At 33.2% G+C, this 17091-nt stretch overlaps 3 protein-coding genes across 3 annotated transcripts; 2 read left to right on the forward strand and 1 right to left on the reverse strand.

The window, feature by feature from the left end:
* The first annotated feature begins 824 nt into the window (after positions 1-824).
* On the forward strand, positions 825-3037 carry LOC139511243 (uncharacterized). Its single transcript, XM_071297841.1, has 2 exons — positions 825-1416; positions 2878-3037. Exons 1-2 carry the CDS (start codon positions 965-967, stop codon positions 3017-3019), a joined length of 594 nt encoding a protein of 197 aa, XP_071153942.1. The 5' UTR covers positions 825-964; the 3' UTR covers positions 3020-3037.
* A 131-nt stretch (positions 3038-3168) lies between these two features.
* LOC139511244 (uncharacterized) lies at positions 3169-5839 on the forward strand. Its single transcript, XM_071297842.1, has 2 exons — positions 3169-4286; positions 5468-5839. Exons 1-2 carry the CDS (start codon positions 3838-3840, stop codon positions 5604-5606), a joined length of 588 nt encoding a protein of 195 aa, XP_071153943.1. The 5' UTR covers positions 3169-3837; the 3' UTR covers positions 5607-5839.
* A 651-nt stretch (positions 5840-6490) lies between these two features.
* On the reverse strand, positions 6491-15437 carry LOC139511245 (uncharacterized). Its single transcript, XM_071297843.1, has 3 exons — positions 15258-15437; positions 11820-11997; positions 6491-7531 (listed from the first exon to the last, which is right to left on the reverse strand). Exons 1-3 carry the CDS (start codon positions 15273-15275, stop codon positions 7191-7193), a joined length of 537 nt encoding a protein of 178 aa, XP_071153944.1. The 5' UTR covers positions 15276-15437; the 3' UTR covers positions 6491-7190.
* Positions 15438-17091: the final 1654 nt, after the last annotated feature.

A 17091-nucleotide genomic window follows, 5' to 3' on the forward strand; every position in this document is an offset into this window, starting at 1 on the left:
TTTAATTTTCTTGGTTAAGTCTGTTTCTTTGAAACTATAAGCAATAGGTCATCTATATTTAGTGTATTGAATAATTGTAAGGTATACATGTATTTCTTGTTCGATTTATATGACCATGACCCCATTTTCTTGGATCATGTTAAGTTTATGTGATAGTTGTAGTAAAGTTTTATATAAGTTAGGACGAAGGGGAGACATTTCAGCGTGTGCACTCTTGTTTCAGGAGGTCCTTAAATATTTCCTGATATCATTAATTGATGGAGCTCCATAAATATATAATTCAGGATATCCCTAAAAAAACTGAATGGATAATGTGTCAAAGAGACAACAACCCTACAAGAGAGCCGAAAAACAGCCGAAGGTCACCAATGGGTCTTCAACACAGCAAGTTAATCCCGCGACCGGACACGGGCTTCAGCTGGCCCCTTAACAAAATATTAAAAATGTTTTGTTGGATCTCACCCCCCCCCCCCCCCCCCCCCTTATACATATATAAAATGTAGAATAAACAAACACAAAGCAATACGAAAATTTAGGACCTACATAACTTGAACTCTGAATGTCCTGAAATTTGACATATATATAAAATAAGCATAAGTGTATAAAAAGACGTGGTATAATGGTATATAACCTGTCAAAATTGGGTTACAAAAATAACATAGTCCATTTTCGAAGTTACAAAAACAACACAACCTTTTAGGAATTTAAATTTACAATAACCTCATATAAACATAATATTTGCCTGTTTAGATTCAATAATTATTCGAACGATTTTAAATAGCTTAAATTTTTTAATATCGCATTAATTTACAGATTTGGTAACCGACATTTATATTTGTATCACTGTTTGTTTTTCCGTTTACTGTTGTACTGATAACATAAATAAAACCAGTTAGAGATGAAAACAAATAATGGAAGTGAACCCAGGGTCAACCATTGTCACTCGTGACTATATATTATAAGCATGTGTGACCTTAATGATTTTGCAAACGATTTCAAATTTCTCTTAGATCTCAAATCTTATTTAAAAGAATACATAGAAACAAATGCTTCAAAAAATGTCGGAGACGAAATAAATAAAGGGATACATTCCAAATTAGTGGACGGTCGTAGCATCAGAATAGTACTACCTCGTGGGTGTGACGTGCTTAGAAGTGTCTCCCTTGAAAATGACTTAAATTTTGTTGGCTTTATTGGTTTCAACAAACCAGCAGATCAAGTGTCAGAAACTCTCAGGGATAAAGTGTGGGATATTGATGGGAAACTAATTGAGGAATTTTCTAACCATGAAGATATTATTGCGTATCTGTCTGCAGAACGAACCATAGGTGGAGAATGGGGTAATTTGGTACTTCTTCAATCATTTGATGCCATTGAAAAATGGAGGGATTGTCCAGTTCATCATACAGCTATCAAGTATGTTAATATACAAGTAGCCAGTCTATTTACCTGTTAGTCTATTTACCTGTTTCGACAAATACATAAAGTTAGAACATTCAAAGCTAAAAGTGTAAATCTTGTTTCTCCAAACCGGTTGACAAACAGATACTATTAATCCACCAATTTTATATTATACTGTCTCAGTCTGTTTGCAACAAGTACTTCTGGTTCACAATGCTATTGTCCTTCTCTTAAAAGTGATGTATATCTTAAAGGATAGCTATTTTTCCCGGAGTGCAAACGGTAGACAAATATACACCTAATTTTCTTAGTTGCGTCTTATAATATTGGTTGTATGTATAATTCATTTATTAACAATATACTCTTCGACACAACATACTAACTGACTCCACATAACGAATTTTCTTTTAAAAAAAACCCTTCGAAGATTTCAGGCTTGGAATTTTTGTAAGACAGGTGCGAGTTTCGTCTATATTAATGACGCTCGAATCGAACAATTAAAAGGCCAAATAAAGTACATAATTTCGAAATTGTTTGCCAAATACAGCTAAAGTCATCTATTCTTATTTAAGAAAATAATTTCTTTTTTAAACAATTAAAAGTTTTTGAATATTTTGATATTAGAACATCGGTAGGCTGTAGTCGCATTAATTGAGTCTGTTGGTACCTAGTATGTGCATCTTCAACTGATGTAGATATGCAAATTTTACAATCGTGTTCTTGTTCTGTCATAAACCAGGGCAATAGTTTTCTGGTTTGTATTTCGTTTCAGGTTTGCCACGTCGATCGGAGCATTTTATAGCTTACTATACATAATAAGTTATGCTTATTGTTGAAGGTTGTAAGTTGACCTATATTGCTCACATCCATGTCATTTGACATCTTATTTCCTTATTTAACCGGTCATGTACATGATATTTTAGGGCAAATGTATCATAAAAAGATAGCAGGTCAAATCTTATGGATGTATATAATAATAATCTTTTATTCGTAAGCAATACAGCTTATAGAACTTAAATATTACAAATATTCAATTACATCAGTGAAATATATTTACATTTAAACAATTAGTCAAAAAATCATATAAGTAAGTATACCCATATAACAGTACAGTAGATAATAAGTAGGAGCATACACATGAGGGGGAGGACAGGGGTAAGGGAGACAGGGAGAAAGGGGGTAGGAGAAAGGAGAAAGGAGAGGAAGGCTGGGAGAAAGGAGAAAAAGTTGGAGAAAGGAGAACAAATAAAATATCTCTCCTTTTAAAAAATGATCTAATATTTCAAGAAAAAATATCTCAAAAGGAGATGTTTTATTCTAATGGGAGAAAGGAGAACGGGGTAGGAGAAAGGAGAAGAGGGGTGGGAGAAGGGAGAAGGGTACCCCCCTGTCATCCCCCTCACACATGATACAGTTAATAATTGTATTTATATACCGGTATGTCTTAGGGATAAATTAATGTTGTTTTTATTTCAGTGAAATTGCTCCACTTTATTATACACGGGTTAGGATCCATAGAGGTCGAATTCAAAATGGAAGCATCAGTCCGGACCAGACATTATTTCTAGATTATGACGTCATGCCTACAAATAGATGTGTGAAAGTTTGGAATGAATAAAAACAAAATAATATAACATACACGATTTATAGCTAACCACTGGCACGTCCATCTTGTCAGTTTTATTATTAGTGATATCAGATTGTTTTGTTTAAGGAAAAAGTGCCACCCGTTCTGCTTTGCTCCTTATGACGACTTTTCATTGTTTGTTAGCGACAGGTGCCACCATTCTTACCTTTACATATCACATGAGTTCACCCATGATTGTTGTCGGATGTAATGGCTAAGCTAAGTCTGTAGATCGGTATATCTTGTTTTTTTTATGATTTGTTAACTGCTGATTGCCTTTTGTCTTTTCTCTTTGCAATGGTCGTACGTGCATTTTTGATCTTATTGTCCCTTTTGTATCGTTTCTGTCTTAACAGCAGTCAGTTTAACGAAACATCTATATGGAATTTGAACCCAAAAAAATCTTAATTGATGCGACTGAGAGCTTACATGATATATACGTATTTCTTGTTGAAGTGCTTGCGTGTCTTTTGTGGTTTACCAGAGATGGTGGGTTTCTCAGTCTCTGACGTATATAACGCACAACCCCAAATGTAGCATATACCCCAATATACACTTTTGCATTAAAACTGCAGTTATAACTACTAATAAGTGTAAAGCTTGGTGCATTATTTCGTGTTTATAAATATATATGACATAACTGTCACTATAATAGGTTATAGAACAAAAACATATTGTATTTCCTTTGTACCATTGTGTCCTATCTGTTTGACGACCAGATATCGATTTTGTTTTCATTAATACTTGTAAGATCGTTAAAAATCTTATAAACCATGTGGCTTAGTATTTATGAAAATTAACATTAAAACATGTCCTATGATATAAATGATTTTGAAAACGACTTTTATTTTCTGTTAGAGATTAAATCATACCTAAAACAATATTTAGAAGCAAACACTACTTCATATGAGGACACATTAAGGAAAGGGATATATTCCAAATTAACGGATGGTCGAAGTATTCGATTAGTTTTGCCACAGGGTCGTGAAGGGCTGAGAAATATTTCTTTAGATGATATCAATTTTGTTGGTTTTATTGGATTTTCTAAACCTGCCGAGCAATTGACAGAAACTCTTAAAGATGAAGTCTGGAAAATTGATGGGAAACTTATAGAAGAATTTTCTAATCATGGAGATATTTTAGCGTATGTAACAGCAGAACGAACTGTAGGAGGGAACAGTGGTAACTTAGTTCTACTTAAATCATTGGAAGCTATAAAGGAATGGACCAACTGTTCAATTCACCATTTAGCTATTAGGTAGGTTTTTTTTGTTCCGAGTATGTTTTTGTTCCGAGTATAAAACTTCCAATTATACGAAAGTCAACATATATTTGCATTTATTAAGTTTAATGAATATAAATGCACATTTTTACCCATCTGGGTTGAAGGAATACATACCTTAATTTGCCGATTTGTATAATTCAACGGCAAATGATATTGCAGGAAACCTTAAAACTTTCTGAATAGAATAAGACATTGTAAAAGAGACCACAACAAATCGTACCATATGGTTAATGTTTTCTAGCGACCGCGCTGAAGTACTCTAAAAGTCTAGAAAACTTATAACGAAACATGGACTGTTGTAAGTCAGGGCAAATAATACTAAGTATGTCAATCGAAACAGAGACGGTGTAATTCACGACATCATTCTGCAAAGGAGAGGCGAAAGATACCAAAGAAACATTACAACACATAAGACGACAATAAACTGACATGGAAATTAAAAAACAAAACAAAAAACAAAGTGCAGCATACAAAACGCAACATATAAAACTAAAGACTGAGCAACAACATCCCCACCAAAAACGGTGAGTGTATCGGGTGTTCCAGAAGGGTTTATAACAGATCCTGCTCCACATGCGACAACCGTCGTATTGCTCATTTAATACAAATCCGGTGATAATTTTAATTCGTTAGGTCACATTCGGGTGGCATTAAGGTGAGAAATAGAAACAGAGGTTTGGTTGTGAGACAGAACAGCCAGACGAGGGAAAAGAGAATCATGATATTTATAGAATGAGTATTATGTTTACACACTACACGTAGTCTAAAATGACACAGTAATACTGTTGAATATGAATGTTTAATGTACTTTGTATTTTCTTTTAAATGTGTTTAAAAGTAGACTATACCTGATGTTCAGTAGATGTCGATTTTTATGTGGTTTATACGTGTTTCTCGTTTCTCGTTTTTTATATAGATTAGATCGTTGGTTTTCCCGTTGGAATGGTTTTACACTAGTATTTTTTGGGGGGCTCTTTATAGTTTAATGTTCGATGTGAGCCAAAGCTCCGTGTTGAAGGCTGTACTTTATCCTATAATGGTTTACCTATATAAATTGTGACTTTGATAGAGAGTTGTCTCGTTGGCACTCATGCCACATCTTCTTATATCTATTCTCTTCCCTTTACTCGTTAATTATATTTTCTTTATTTCAGAGAAATTTCTCCTCATTACTATTCTAAAGTGAGGATTCACAGAGGTCGATTTGTAAACGGAAAAACCTGTACATACCAGACATTGTTTATAGATTATGGATTTACTCCTCCAAACAGATTCGTCAAGATCTGGGTTTAATGGAGAATTGGAATGTATGAAGGAAGGACATCTGAGTATTTAAGTGTACATTGGCATATACATTCATACGCTTACTAAAATAAACTCACTGCAATCTAACTAAAAAAGGTTGGTGCACTCATGTAATCCAGAAGGGTGTCTTTAGTGACGCTGGTAATGTTCCGCATTTCAAGTTAAATTTGACAATATGTAATACTAAGTATTTGAGTGTGATGTAATAAATGGGGAAAATTTGCGGGATTGTTTTTTTTCAACAATTGGTCGACTAAGATATACCACACCGGTCAACCAAGTCGAGATATGTCCGTATAACTGTTCAAGAAATGACCCAAACTGTTGAGATTAACACGAACACTAGAAAATCGTATCTGGCTTGAGATTGATGCTCTCGTGGAAGTAATATTTGAGTTTTAAATATTACTTCCATGATGCCTATATACAGGTGCTGATGAAAAGTTGTTATTTAAATTGTTCTAAATTGGAAAGATTACAATGGGAAAATTGAATCACCTTCTCTTTTATAAATTTAAATTCTCACCACTCCCCCCCATCCCCACCCCACACCCCTTATTGAATTCTATATATGAGTCATAATATCATTTATTTTTTTCTTCATTTAAAAGGGTCGACATCAACGTAGGTTGCTCAATAGGATAAGAATCAAAGAAGTTTTAACAAAGTATAATTTGTCCTTTCCTATAACTAGATATTTTATCTTCGTTGGTCTTATTTTATTTATGAGCCAAGGTTGGACAATAAAATCGTAACGTGAAGACAATTTCTTTCAGTACCAATGACGGCCAATAATTTTCATGTCTATTTTCATGCAACGAATATTAACATGCAGAAAATTTTAATCACAAAAAAATAAAAACTTTAACAAGTAGTTTGATGATGTTTAATTACTGATGAAAAACATTTCATATAGGATGATACAATACAATGCAAGCCATTTCATAGCTACTTGTGTATATGATATAATATTTGATAAATCAATCCCACATGCGCTTGGGTATATGATACAGATATTTTATTTTTTTTTAATTTAAAAAAAAATATCTATATCATATACATGTACATTTTCCTTTAGCGCCTGTCATCAATCCACATGTCAAAAACATTCGTATTTTTGTATGATAAATATTATACTCGTATACAAATGTGAATTGTTTGAACTTTCTATCTACTCTAGTATGCGCACTGTGACTTTGAACGATACATACGTGCACTTGTTAAACGACATCATTGATCAAAATATAGAAAACATTCATGTATTTATTATAATCTGCGGGGGGAAAAAACATACAAGTCATGTATTATTAACAATTAAACGACTAAACATCTAAATTAAACGTTTCTGTGGAAGTTAAAACTGTATTCTTGCTTATAGAACTGGAGACAACGTTAGAATGCGAACAACATGCGTACCTAACGTATTCCTTTAAGAAGGCTGCATCAGATGTCCAATTGTAGTTCGTGCTTCATTTCGGAAACATATGTTAATCAATTTGTGACATTCTGTCCCTTGCAAGCTGTTTTGAGTATTTGTAGATAGGAGACACACACACATACCGTTCAATATGTTTATTTCTTTTTCCAAAAGAAACCATTAGTTGTGGGACCGCCTCCAAAAAAGTTGTCGAACATTCCCGGTTGAACGGGATCAATACAACATCCAAATCCATATCCGTCTCGACAACATTTACGTTCATAAAAGCAATCATCGTCTCTATGACAACGTCCATAGCAACTGGCATGTACCGCATCAAAACTGGGACAATTTCCTTTTTTTGTGGAAGGATATGTAGTTGCAAAATACATTGCCCAGTCATACGGTTTTGTTGTTGTCGGTATTGGAGTTGTTGTTGCTATGGGAACTGGAACCGGAGTTGTTGTCAATGGTGCTGGCTGGGTTGTTGGTATTGCTAAAAGAAAAGAAAATAAAAATAAATGCTTTGAGCCATGAGCGATTGCATTTATTTGAATGTAAAAAATGTTATGTATAACAACACTGCGAATAAACATACAATAAAAATTGAGAATGGAAATGGGGAATATGTCAAAGAGACAACAACCCGACTAAAGAGTAGATAACAACCGAAGGCCACCAATGGGTCTTCAACACACAGAGAAAATCCCGCACCCAGAGGTGAGCCTCAGCTGGTCCCTATATACAAATGTGTTATAGTTCAGTGAAAATGGACGTCATACTGAACTCCGAAACATATTAATGAACTAGAATTAAAAAACATACAATACTAACAAAGGCCAGAGGCTCCTCACTTGTGAGTTAAACATGTTTTGTGTGATATCCCCCATCCCCCTATACCTCTAGCCAATGTAGAATAAAGAAACACATTACAGTTCGCTTAGTAAAACGCAGTTTAAAAAAAATCCGTGTCCTTTGTCAGAATAGGTAACAAAAGAAATTAAGCAACATGACAATGATACACAAATAAACAACAGACTACTAGCAGTTTCTGACATGAGAAGAACAACCCGTATAATATAGAATTGATAAACATAATCATGCGAGACATATAATACAATTGGTAATTTGAACATTAGAACATAAGTGTTGTACTGATAGTCCATTTTAGGTATCTCACCTTTAAAATAATAAGGAGTGGACCGGACTATTTAATGAAAAGTTTAGGTGCAGCGATTGTAACCGACCGACTAGAAAATCTTGTATTTTCCCAACCAGTTATAGAAAATCTTTTATTGTCCTTATCCAATAAGTAAATCAGTCAGCCTACCCCTGACCTTGTTCGTCACATTGAAGTCTTCTTTAAAAGTTTGTTGAACTGAGGGTGTACGAGCCTTGTCGACGAATTCGTGATAAATGTTATAATTGTTGTGTTGTTGCTTGATCCTGTAGGGTGTATTTTAAACACACAAAAAAGATTACTTTTGTCAGAAACTGAGAAAGTGACTAAGATTAAACGACTTATACGGCTACATAAACACAGAAAACACACATAAATAATAATAAACTTTGTTGTCGTAAAAGAGAGGCGAAAGTCACCAAAGGGATATGTAATCTCAAAAGTAGTACATCTACAACTAACAACGCCATGGCTAAAAAACCAGAAGACATACATACTAACAACAGTACACAAAGCACAACATAGAAAGCGAAAGACTGAGCATTTATTATCACAGGTACTTCAGAAGGGTAAGCATATCCTGCTCCCCATGTAGCACCCGTCATGTTGCTCATGTTAGAGCAAACCCGGTATTAAGTCTAATTTTATTCGGTAGGTCACATTCGGGGGAAAAGGGACTGGATTGTAGGTATGACAATTGGAACATATCATCTGTGAAACGGATATTCTATTGTGGTAAAGCATGTAAAAAGAAAAATAGCAAAAATATCGATCTACGATTAAAGTTCATAACCAAATGGAAAATTAAAAATCTCAAACACATCAAACAAATAGATAACAACTACCACATTCCTGACTCGTTACTCAAATAACTACTTAAATAACTACCACATTCCTGACTTGTTACTTAAATAAGTACCACATTCCTGACTTGTTACTTAAATAACTACCACATTCCTGACTTGTTACTTAAATAACTACCACATTCCTGACTTGTTACTTAAATAACTACCACATTCTTGACTTGTTACTTAAAAATAAAGCTTCAGCGTTGTGACAAATAAAATGCAAATAACAACATTGTATACAGCAAATCTTATTACAATCAACTAATCAAGAGTCCCTTATCCTCAATTCCAGTGACCGTTTTAAAAAGGAGCCTAGATGCTGTACTTGTTGAAAAACGTGGGATTGATTATAATATTAAAAAAGAAGATGTGGTATGATTGCCAATGAGACAACTCTCCACAAGAGACCAACATGACACAGAAATTAACATCTATAGGTCACCGTACGGCCTTCAACAATGAGCAAAGCCTAAAAAACATACCGCAAAGTCAGCTATAAAAGGCCCCAAAATGACAATGTAAGATAATTCATACGATAAAACTAACGGCGTTATTTATTTTTAAAAAAACGAAAGAAAAACAAATATGCAACACATAAACAAACGATAACCACTGAATAACAGGCTCCTGATGTATAATGTATATTATAGTTTTTTGTTTGATAGTAAAACGCATCACGTCAATATTGTGAGAAACATTTTCAGACAACTTATTGTTTCTTACTTTTTTATTTCTTTCGCAATGAAAGAAGAAAGGAAATTCGTCATCTGTATCTTTCATAGAGAAAAAAACACAATAACGAAGACGTAATGAACTTCAATACAAACTGTAGCAACAGGTAACGTAGACGTGATCTCGCGGTCTATATATGGTAGTGTCGTTCATTATCTAAATAATTCTGATTTTCTGTTGTTTTATTGTCTTGTCACATTTTGTTTGATATCATGTAGAAATTTGAAACAAATAACATACAGATATATTATGTAAGCCTTCTAGCACTTATGTTACAATATAAAAAAAGAAGACGTGGTTTAATCCAATCATACATAAAACAGTTGAAGGAGAAAAATCTGAAATGTACCATTAAATCATTAGTATCTGATAATTTTGAGTGAATAGAAATAAGAATATGTGCTATGAGTGCCAACATCATTAGTATCGGATAATTTGAGTGAATAGAAATAAGAATATGTGCTATGAGTGCCAACATCATTAGTATCGGATAATTTGAGTGAATAGAAATAAGAAGATGTGCTATGAGTGCCAACATCATTAGTATCGGATAATTTGAGTGAATAGAAATAAGAAGATGTGGTATGAGTGCCAATGAGAAAACTCCCCATCCAACTCACAATGTGTAAAAAGGAAACAGTTACACCTTAAAATGGAAGAAATCACCTGATTTTTAAATGTTCTACCAACAAGTATTTCTCTGGCAAAATCTTGATAATTTTGCAGCATTTTCATTAAAAAGTATGGCACTAGTGTTGTCAATTGACATTAAAAAGTATGGCACTAGTGTTGTCAATTGACATTAAAAAGTATGGCACTAGTGTTGTCAATTGACATTAAAAAGTATGGCACTAGTGCTGTCAATTGACATTAAAAAGTATGGCACTAGTGTTGTCAATTGACATTAAAAAGTATGGCACTAGTGCTGTCAATTGACATTAAAAAGTATGGCACTAGTGTTGTCAATTGACCTTAAAAGTATGGCACTAGTGCTGTCAATTGACATTAAAAAGTATGGCACTAGTGTTGTCAATTGACATTAAAAAGTATGGCACTAGTGTTGTCAATTGACATTAAAAAGTATGGCACTAGTGCTGTCAATTGACATTAAAAAGTATGGCACTAGTGTTGTCAATTGACATTAAAAAGTATGGCACTAGTGCTGTCAATTGACATTAAAAAGTATGGCACTAGTGCTGTCAATTGACATTAAAAAGTATGGCACTAGTGTTGTCAATTGACCTTAAAAAGTATGGCACTAGTGTTGTCAATTGACATTAAAAAGTATGGCACTAGTGTTGTCAATTGACATTAAAAAGTATGGCACTAGTGTTGTCAATTGACATTAAAAAGTATGGCACTAGTGTTGTCAATTGACATTAAAAAGTATGGCACTAGTGTTGTCAATTGACATTAAAAAGTATGGCACTAGTGTTGTCAATTGACATTAAAACGTATGGCACTAGTGTTGTCAATTGACATTAAAAAGTATGGCACTTTTGTTGTCAATTGACATTATAAAAAGTATGGCACTTTTGTTGTCAATTGACATTTTTTTCTTTCAAAAATGTATACAAATTCAAACTCTCTCCCAAAAAATCTAGTTTGATCAGCAGCAAAACAAATTCTTTATTTCATTTTTAATATGAAAATAAGAAGATATGGTATGAGTGTCAATGAGAAAACTATCCACTTAAATTTAAATGAAGTGGATTTAATATATGTTTTCAGAGTGAACAAGGATGTGTCCATAGTACACAGATGCCCCACTCGAACTATCATTTTCTATGTTCAGTGGACCGTAAAATTGTGGTAAAAACTTGTGGCATTAAAATTAGAATATCATACCATAGGGAACATGTGTACTATACTTCAAATTCATCAAAAACTTCTTTGACCAAATACACTAACCATAAACCGTTTATCTGAAGTGTGACAGACGGAAAGACGGACGGGCGAACGGACGAAAGGACGCACATACTAGAAAACATAATGCCCATCAATGGGGCATGACAATAACTTACGAGGATTTGTGAAAACGTAGACTCTGCCTTGATTTTGACGGTGTTGCGGTAATGGACCAGCATGGAATACACCTGCACGTGGTTGTTTCATCTGCCCAATTGGTCTAAATCTGTTCGTGGGGTTGGAGTGAAATGATTTCACAATATTTGCTAAACAGCAAAGGACATACGACCATATCTGAAAAAGTAGAATAAAACTTTTACAATACAACAATTAAAGTTTTTCAAGTATAATGCTACAAACCAGGTAATATATAATGGGTAAGGGCAACTGGAATTTTTATGATTTACGATTCTTAAAGTTTAAATGGCAACAAGTAGATATTATCAAGAAAGTCAGTTTTCAAATTAATTAAGACAGATTTTAAAATAGGTGTAATTTTTTTGACTTTTCTTTTAATGTCACTTTTGGGTCACATAGTTCCTTAGGTATTCGATTCCTTCACTCCCAAACTTTTGGTCAGTTTGAGCGTTTCTGATTGGGGAAAATCCATAAAAGCGCTTTGTATGCAACAATTTAAAGTGCATCTTTATTTACACCTGTAATAGCACATTTAGAGTAATTCACAGCAAAATCTCAGCGCTCTCAGAGCATTTAAGAGCAAATTCAGTGTTTGTCGTCTGTTTTTTTGTTCGTAAGTGCTTCTCGTTTCTCTTTTTTTATATAGATTTGACCGTTGGTTTTTCCGTTTGAATGGTTTTACACTAGTAATTTATGCACAAATACAACTTTTATGCATCTTACCAATTGTTTGTCTATTTTATGGGTGACAAATTACGGGCGGAACAAAACATACTCTTTCTATTTCTTAAGGTGATTATTCTTTAATTAAGCATCAGCAATCTAGCCCCTGGTATGATACACTGTTTCTTTTTTCTAGTGAGAAGGTGACAGGTTGACGGACAGTGATTGACCGGTTACAAGCAGACTACCTGTCATTTCATTTGTCCACTAGTGTAATGTTTATGTTAATATGTCGGTCAGTGAATAACATGCAATCATTTATTTACAATAAAAAAAGTATAGCTATAGTTCAGTTACTAGTTTAATGACAGTATAATATGCACTACTTGTAACCAGTAATTAACTTGTGTAATATACATTCCGATTACAATCAGATATGTAGTAGTTTCAAGTTTAAATCGACCCTAGGTGGTCATCTCGAACTGGACGCTAGGTGTGAGTTCTTTAGCCTTCCAGCAATTATAAAAGATAGAAAAAGCAATAAAAGCGTCTGATTGTAATAGCGTTGTTCCGATTTTAACTGCTGTCTCGTGTATCATAGATTCATTCCTAGCAACCCCTCGGGTTATGACAGGAACGATTTTGACCGTAAACGTGCGAACTTATTACTACACAATACCCCCCTCAATGACAATTAAATGTTTGTCTCAGAAATGAAGAATTAATATTCTTCTACAGAAGATTAGTCTTTATATCCCGTGTAGTGTAAATGTCACACTTTGCACGTTAAATAAACATAAAGAGTTAGTATAGGTGGTCGTTTGCAATTTTTAAATTTCTGCCCCAGTCTAACATACCCCACAGTCTTTCCCGCCCGTCGTCCCCTTTTAACCTATTTTATTTCATTATTTTTTTTTTTTTGTATTTGTTCTTGCTTAGCCTGTGTCCACAGTGAACTAATTGCAACTCGACGTTAAGGGGGCACTTGCTACAAGACACATAAAAAAAATAGATGAGGATTTTTGGGTTCAAAATTGAATCATTAATGAAAGGGAAATATCGTAGTGAAATAATAATTTGCTATCATCAGCTAATACGGTTCAATATTGTCAAATAAAGCCAAGAACCATCCATGATGAATTATTCACTTGCAAGTGAATAATTCGACCTAATTGAATCCGTATTCATGTGAACTTCAATTTAAACCCTTAGCTATAGATGAATTATGCATGATTGATGCGTGTTAGGCTTTTAAAAGAAAAGAATGTCAACCTTGAAAGTGAAAAAGGGTAAATCATTTGATTGACTGATTCGATCCACAAAAAATCATTCGAATACAGATAAATCGAAAATTAACATATTTTTTAGACCTTAAAATTGAAATCAACAAACACAGAAAAATCCATTTGCACGAGGTCCATATATCTATATCTATTTATATTCATTTTTATGTTTTTTATCGTAATATGTGATCGTCGATTGTTTACGGGGTCATCTCGATAGGTTATTAGATGGCGTCAAGACTAAAATACACACGAAACTAAGCTACATATCATAGAGCCCATGCCCAGTAAATTGTTTATTTTTAATTTTTATAATTTGGATAAATGTTTTACATTGTAGATAGATAGATAGATCTTTATTCTTATTAACTAAATAACATAGTTACAAATATGAAAATATATACAATACAACACGTTTTGTTTGTTATAAATCTAATATGAGAATTTGAGTCAAATTGGTGAACATGAATGTGACAGCTAGTGTAGTTTTAAACAAGCTACATCCAATTCAGATATGATCAAATTAAAGGAAATCGAGAGCAGTCTCTACGTTCTGTCAAAATTCTCAGCATTGACCGCAGCAATGAGTCATTTGAGTTTTGAATCTATTGTTACTAGAGTAACGTCCAGTGGATAATATTTCAAGCATTTTTACTACTAGAACAAATTGACAATTGATTCAATATGTTTCTTTTGGTTGTGTCAAATGGAATGACCAAGATGAAAAATTGGAAAATTTAGGCTGCCATTATAAGAGGGTTTGCTTTTACTGAGATGTAGAATGTTTGATTTTCATTTGCTATAGCTATATAGAGTTAAATCATTTAATCTTTTTAGTGAGGGTCTTTTGGAAGTAACTTAATATATTACACTTCAAAAGGAAATGTTTCACGTCTTCATGAATATTACATAGATTGCAAAGCTGATCTTCGATAGAAATTATGAAATATCTACCGTTTTCAATTTGAATGTTATGATAAAAGTTTTTTGAAACACATTCGGATAAAAAAATCGTGGTACATTTTTATAAAAAAAAAAAGCTTTTTATCATGACTATTTTAAGTTTTTTTTCAATCATAATTTTAATTTAAATGGGAAATTTTACATTTGAGCATCTTAGTTAGAATAATCTTTGAATCGAAAGAGATGGTGTTTATTTTTTTATAGATTTATGGCATTACTCATTCATTTCAATAAAAAGAAAAACAAGAGTTACTGTTTAAAAGCATGTTTTAACTCATTAGTCATTTTCAGAAGAAGAAAATATAAACATCCAGTCTCGTAAAATTGAAAGGCGAAAAAGGCGAAAAAACGTATACAATGAAATTACCATCATTTTTTTCGATTTTTCTTTCACTTTTACCATAATTGACGGTCAAAAATTCCTTGAATCCATAGAAATAAGATTTAATTGAAAAATAATAAAAATATCACAATAAAATCTGAATCTTTTTTAAACTAACAACTTACCACAATTTTAACATCCATGACTGACCCTCCACGCACCGGTATGTTGTGAACAGATGATGTATTTTTTATTAACCGTTGATATATTCACCAACCTTGCCAAAGATGACAAGTGACAATATAACATGTAGTATTATGCCATATGCTGTGAAGTGAGGGACGAACGTGATCAAACAGGTGCTTCTTCATACATGACCTCTCAATTTCCGACATTACCTAAGGCAGTTAATATACAAAAAATATTATGATTTACTTTGTTCTTATCACCAGGGCAAAATTACGAGAAAAAATCTAAGAATTAAAAAAACCCGAATGATTCAGAGAATACGCCATTTTATAGTAAGGAGCATGCAATTAAATGAAATATTGTGTAAATGTCAATATGACTTATCAGCAACTCCATTTGACATTTGGAATGTGTTATTGTCTTTTCCATACAATATTACAATAAAGGAGGTTTATAATAAATATGCAGCCAATCTGTACTTGTTTTCCACTTGGAATATAACAAGTAGTGCACGGTATGAGTGCCAAAGCAAAATACCAGGCGTAAAATTTGAACAACAATACTAGATATAGTATAATCTGTGTCATAGAACTTAAATTGCATAAAAGAAGGATAAAAGGACACTGCTTAAACTTATTTGCTTTCTTATCGACATTTAATTTTAAAAATAAAGATCATTTGTGGTATAATGTACATCATAAGAGATACCTGTACCTGAAATGTAATTGGGCAATAATTGACGAGTACATCTTTGGTGTGATGCTGACACATACCTCCATACTGAACTGCATTCCGATTCCAAGTTCAAGACGAGTGCACAATTTGGGCCATTGATCCTTAATCATTTTCGTTTTTGTGTACAACACGTACAAACATTGCTTCATTTTGTTCGCATTTTCATTTTTGGCAACATAAATTCTCGAATGCACATTGATTAAGCAAAGAATGGATATAACTCCATTATTGCGAGGCACCATAAAATATAAGTGAAGTGATCTTTGTAGATCAGATTCATTTTCGAAATGCTTCTATGCACTAAGTTATATTCTTGAAGTCAAAGCCCAACCAAATTTCTAATTCTGTACCTTGTGTTCCCCCCCAACCTTTTTCAAATATTGTCAATGCACGATGTTTAAAACCTCGAATATACACGCAAAAGAAAAGTTGATCGTGTAACCTATAAGTACCTATTATTCGATTTTCATATGCGCCATTCTGTTTAATGTTATTTTTAATATGAAATTGATTTAAGAAAATGTTGTTGAAGTACATGCAAAATAATGTTTTCTGTAATCATAATAGTTATTTATGTCTCAGTAAATAATGAAGACAGTATATTTTTGTAAGTCATGTGTAACATGAAATGTGACATGTTTACATATTTTCTTTTTTATATACGACTGGAAAATGCTTTTAGTGACCATAGATTCGTTTTGCCAGTTAAAAAAGGCAAATAAACACTTTTGTTTCAGGTAAGGGTGAAGGTTGGTACCTATGTAAACGTCTAAACCCGCTGCATTTGTTTCAACCTGCACAAAGTCAGGATCCTGAATAGTTGTCGTTTGTTGGTGTGGTTCACGAGTGTTTCTCTTTCCTTGCCTATATTTATATATATAAGACCGTTTTTCCTGTTTGAATGGTTAAACACTAATCATTTAAGGGCCGCATATAGCTTTCTGTTCGGTGTGAGCCAATTATCTCCGTGTTGAAGACCGTACTTTGACCTATAATCTTATATTTAAATGAAGTTTGTTGAAAGTCGGCACATACAAACGCTAGACAAAACAAAAGGTTCCCATGAGTCTAAATCGATCACTTGGTAACAATATC

Source organism: Mytilus edulis, chromosome 2 (genome assembly GCF_963676685.1).
Source record: "Mytilus edulis chromosome 2, xbMytEdul2.2, whole genome shotgun sequence".
NCBI lineage: Eukaryota > Metazoa > Mollusca > Bivalvia > Mytilida > Mytilidae > Mytilus > Mytilus edulis.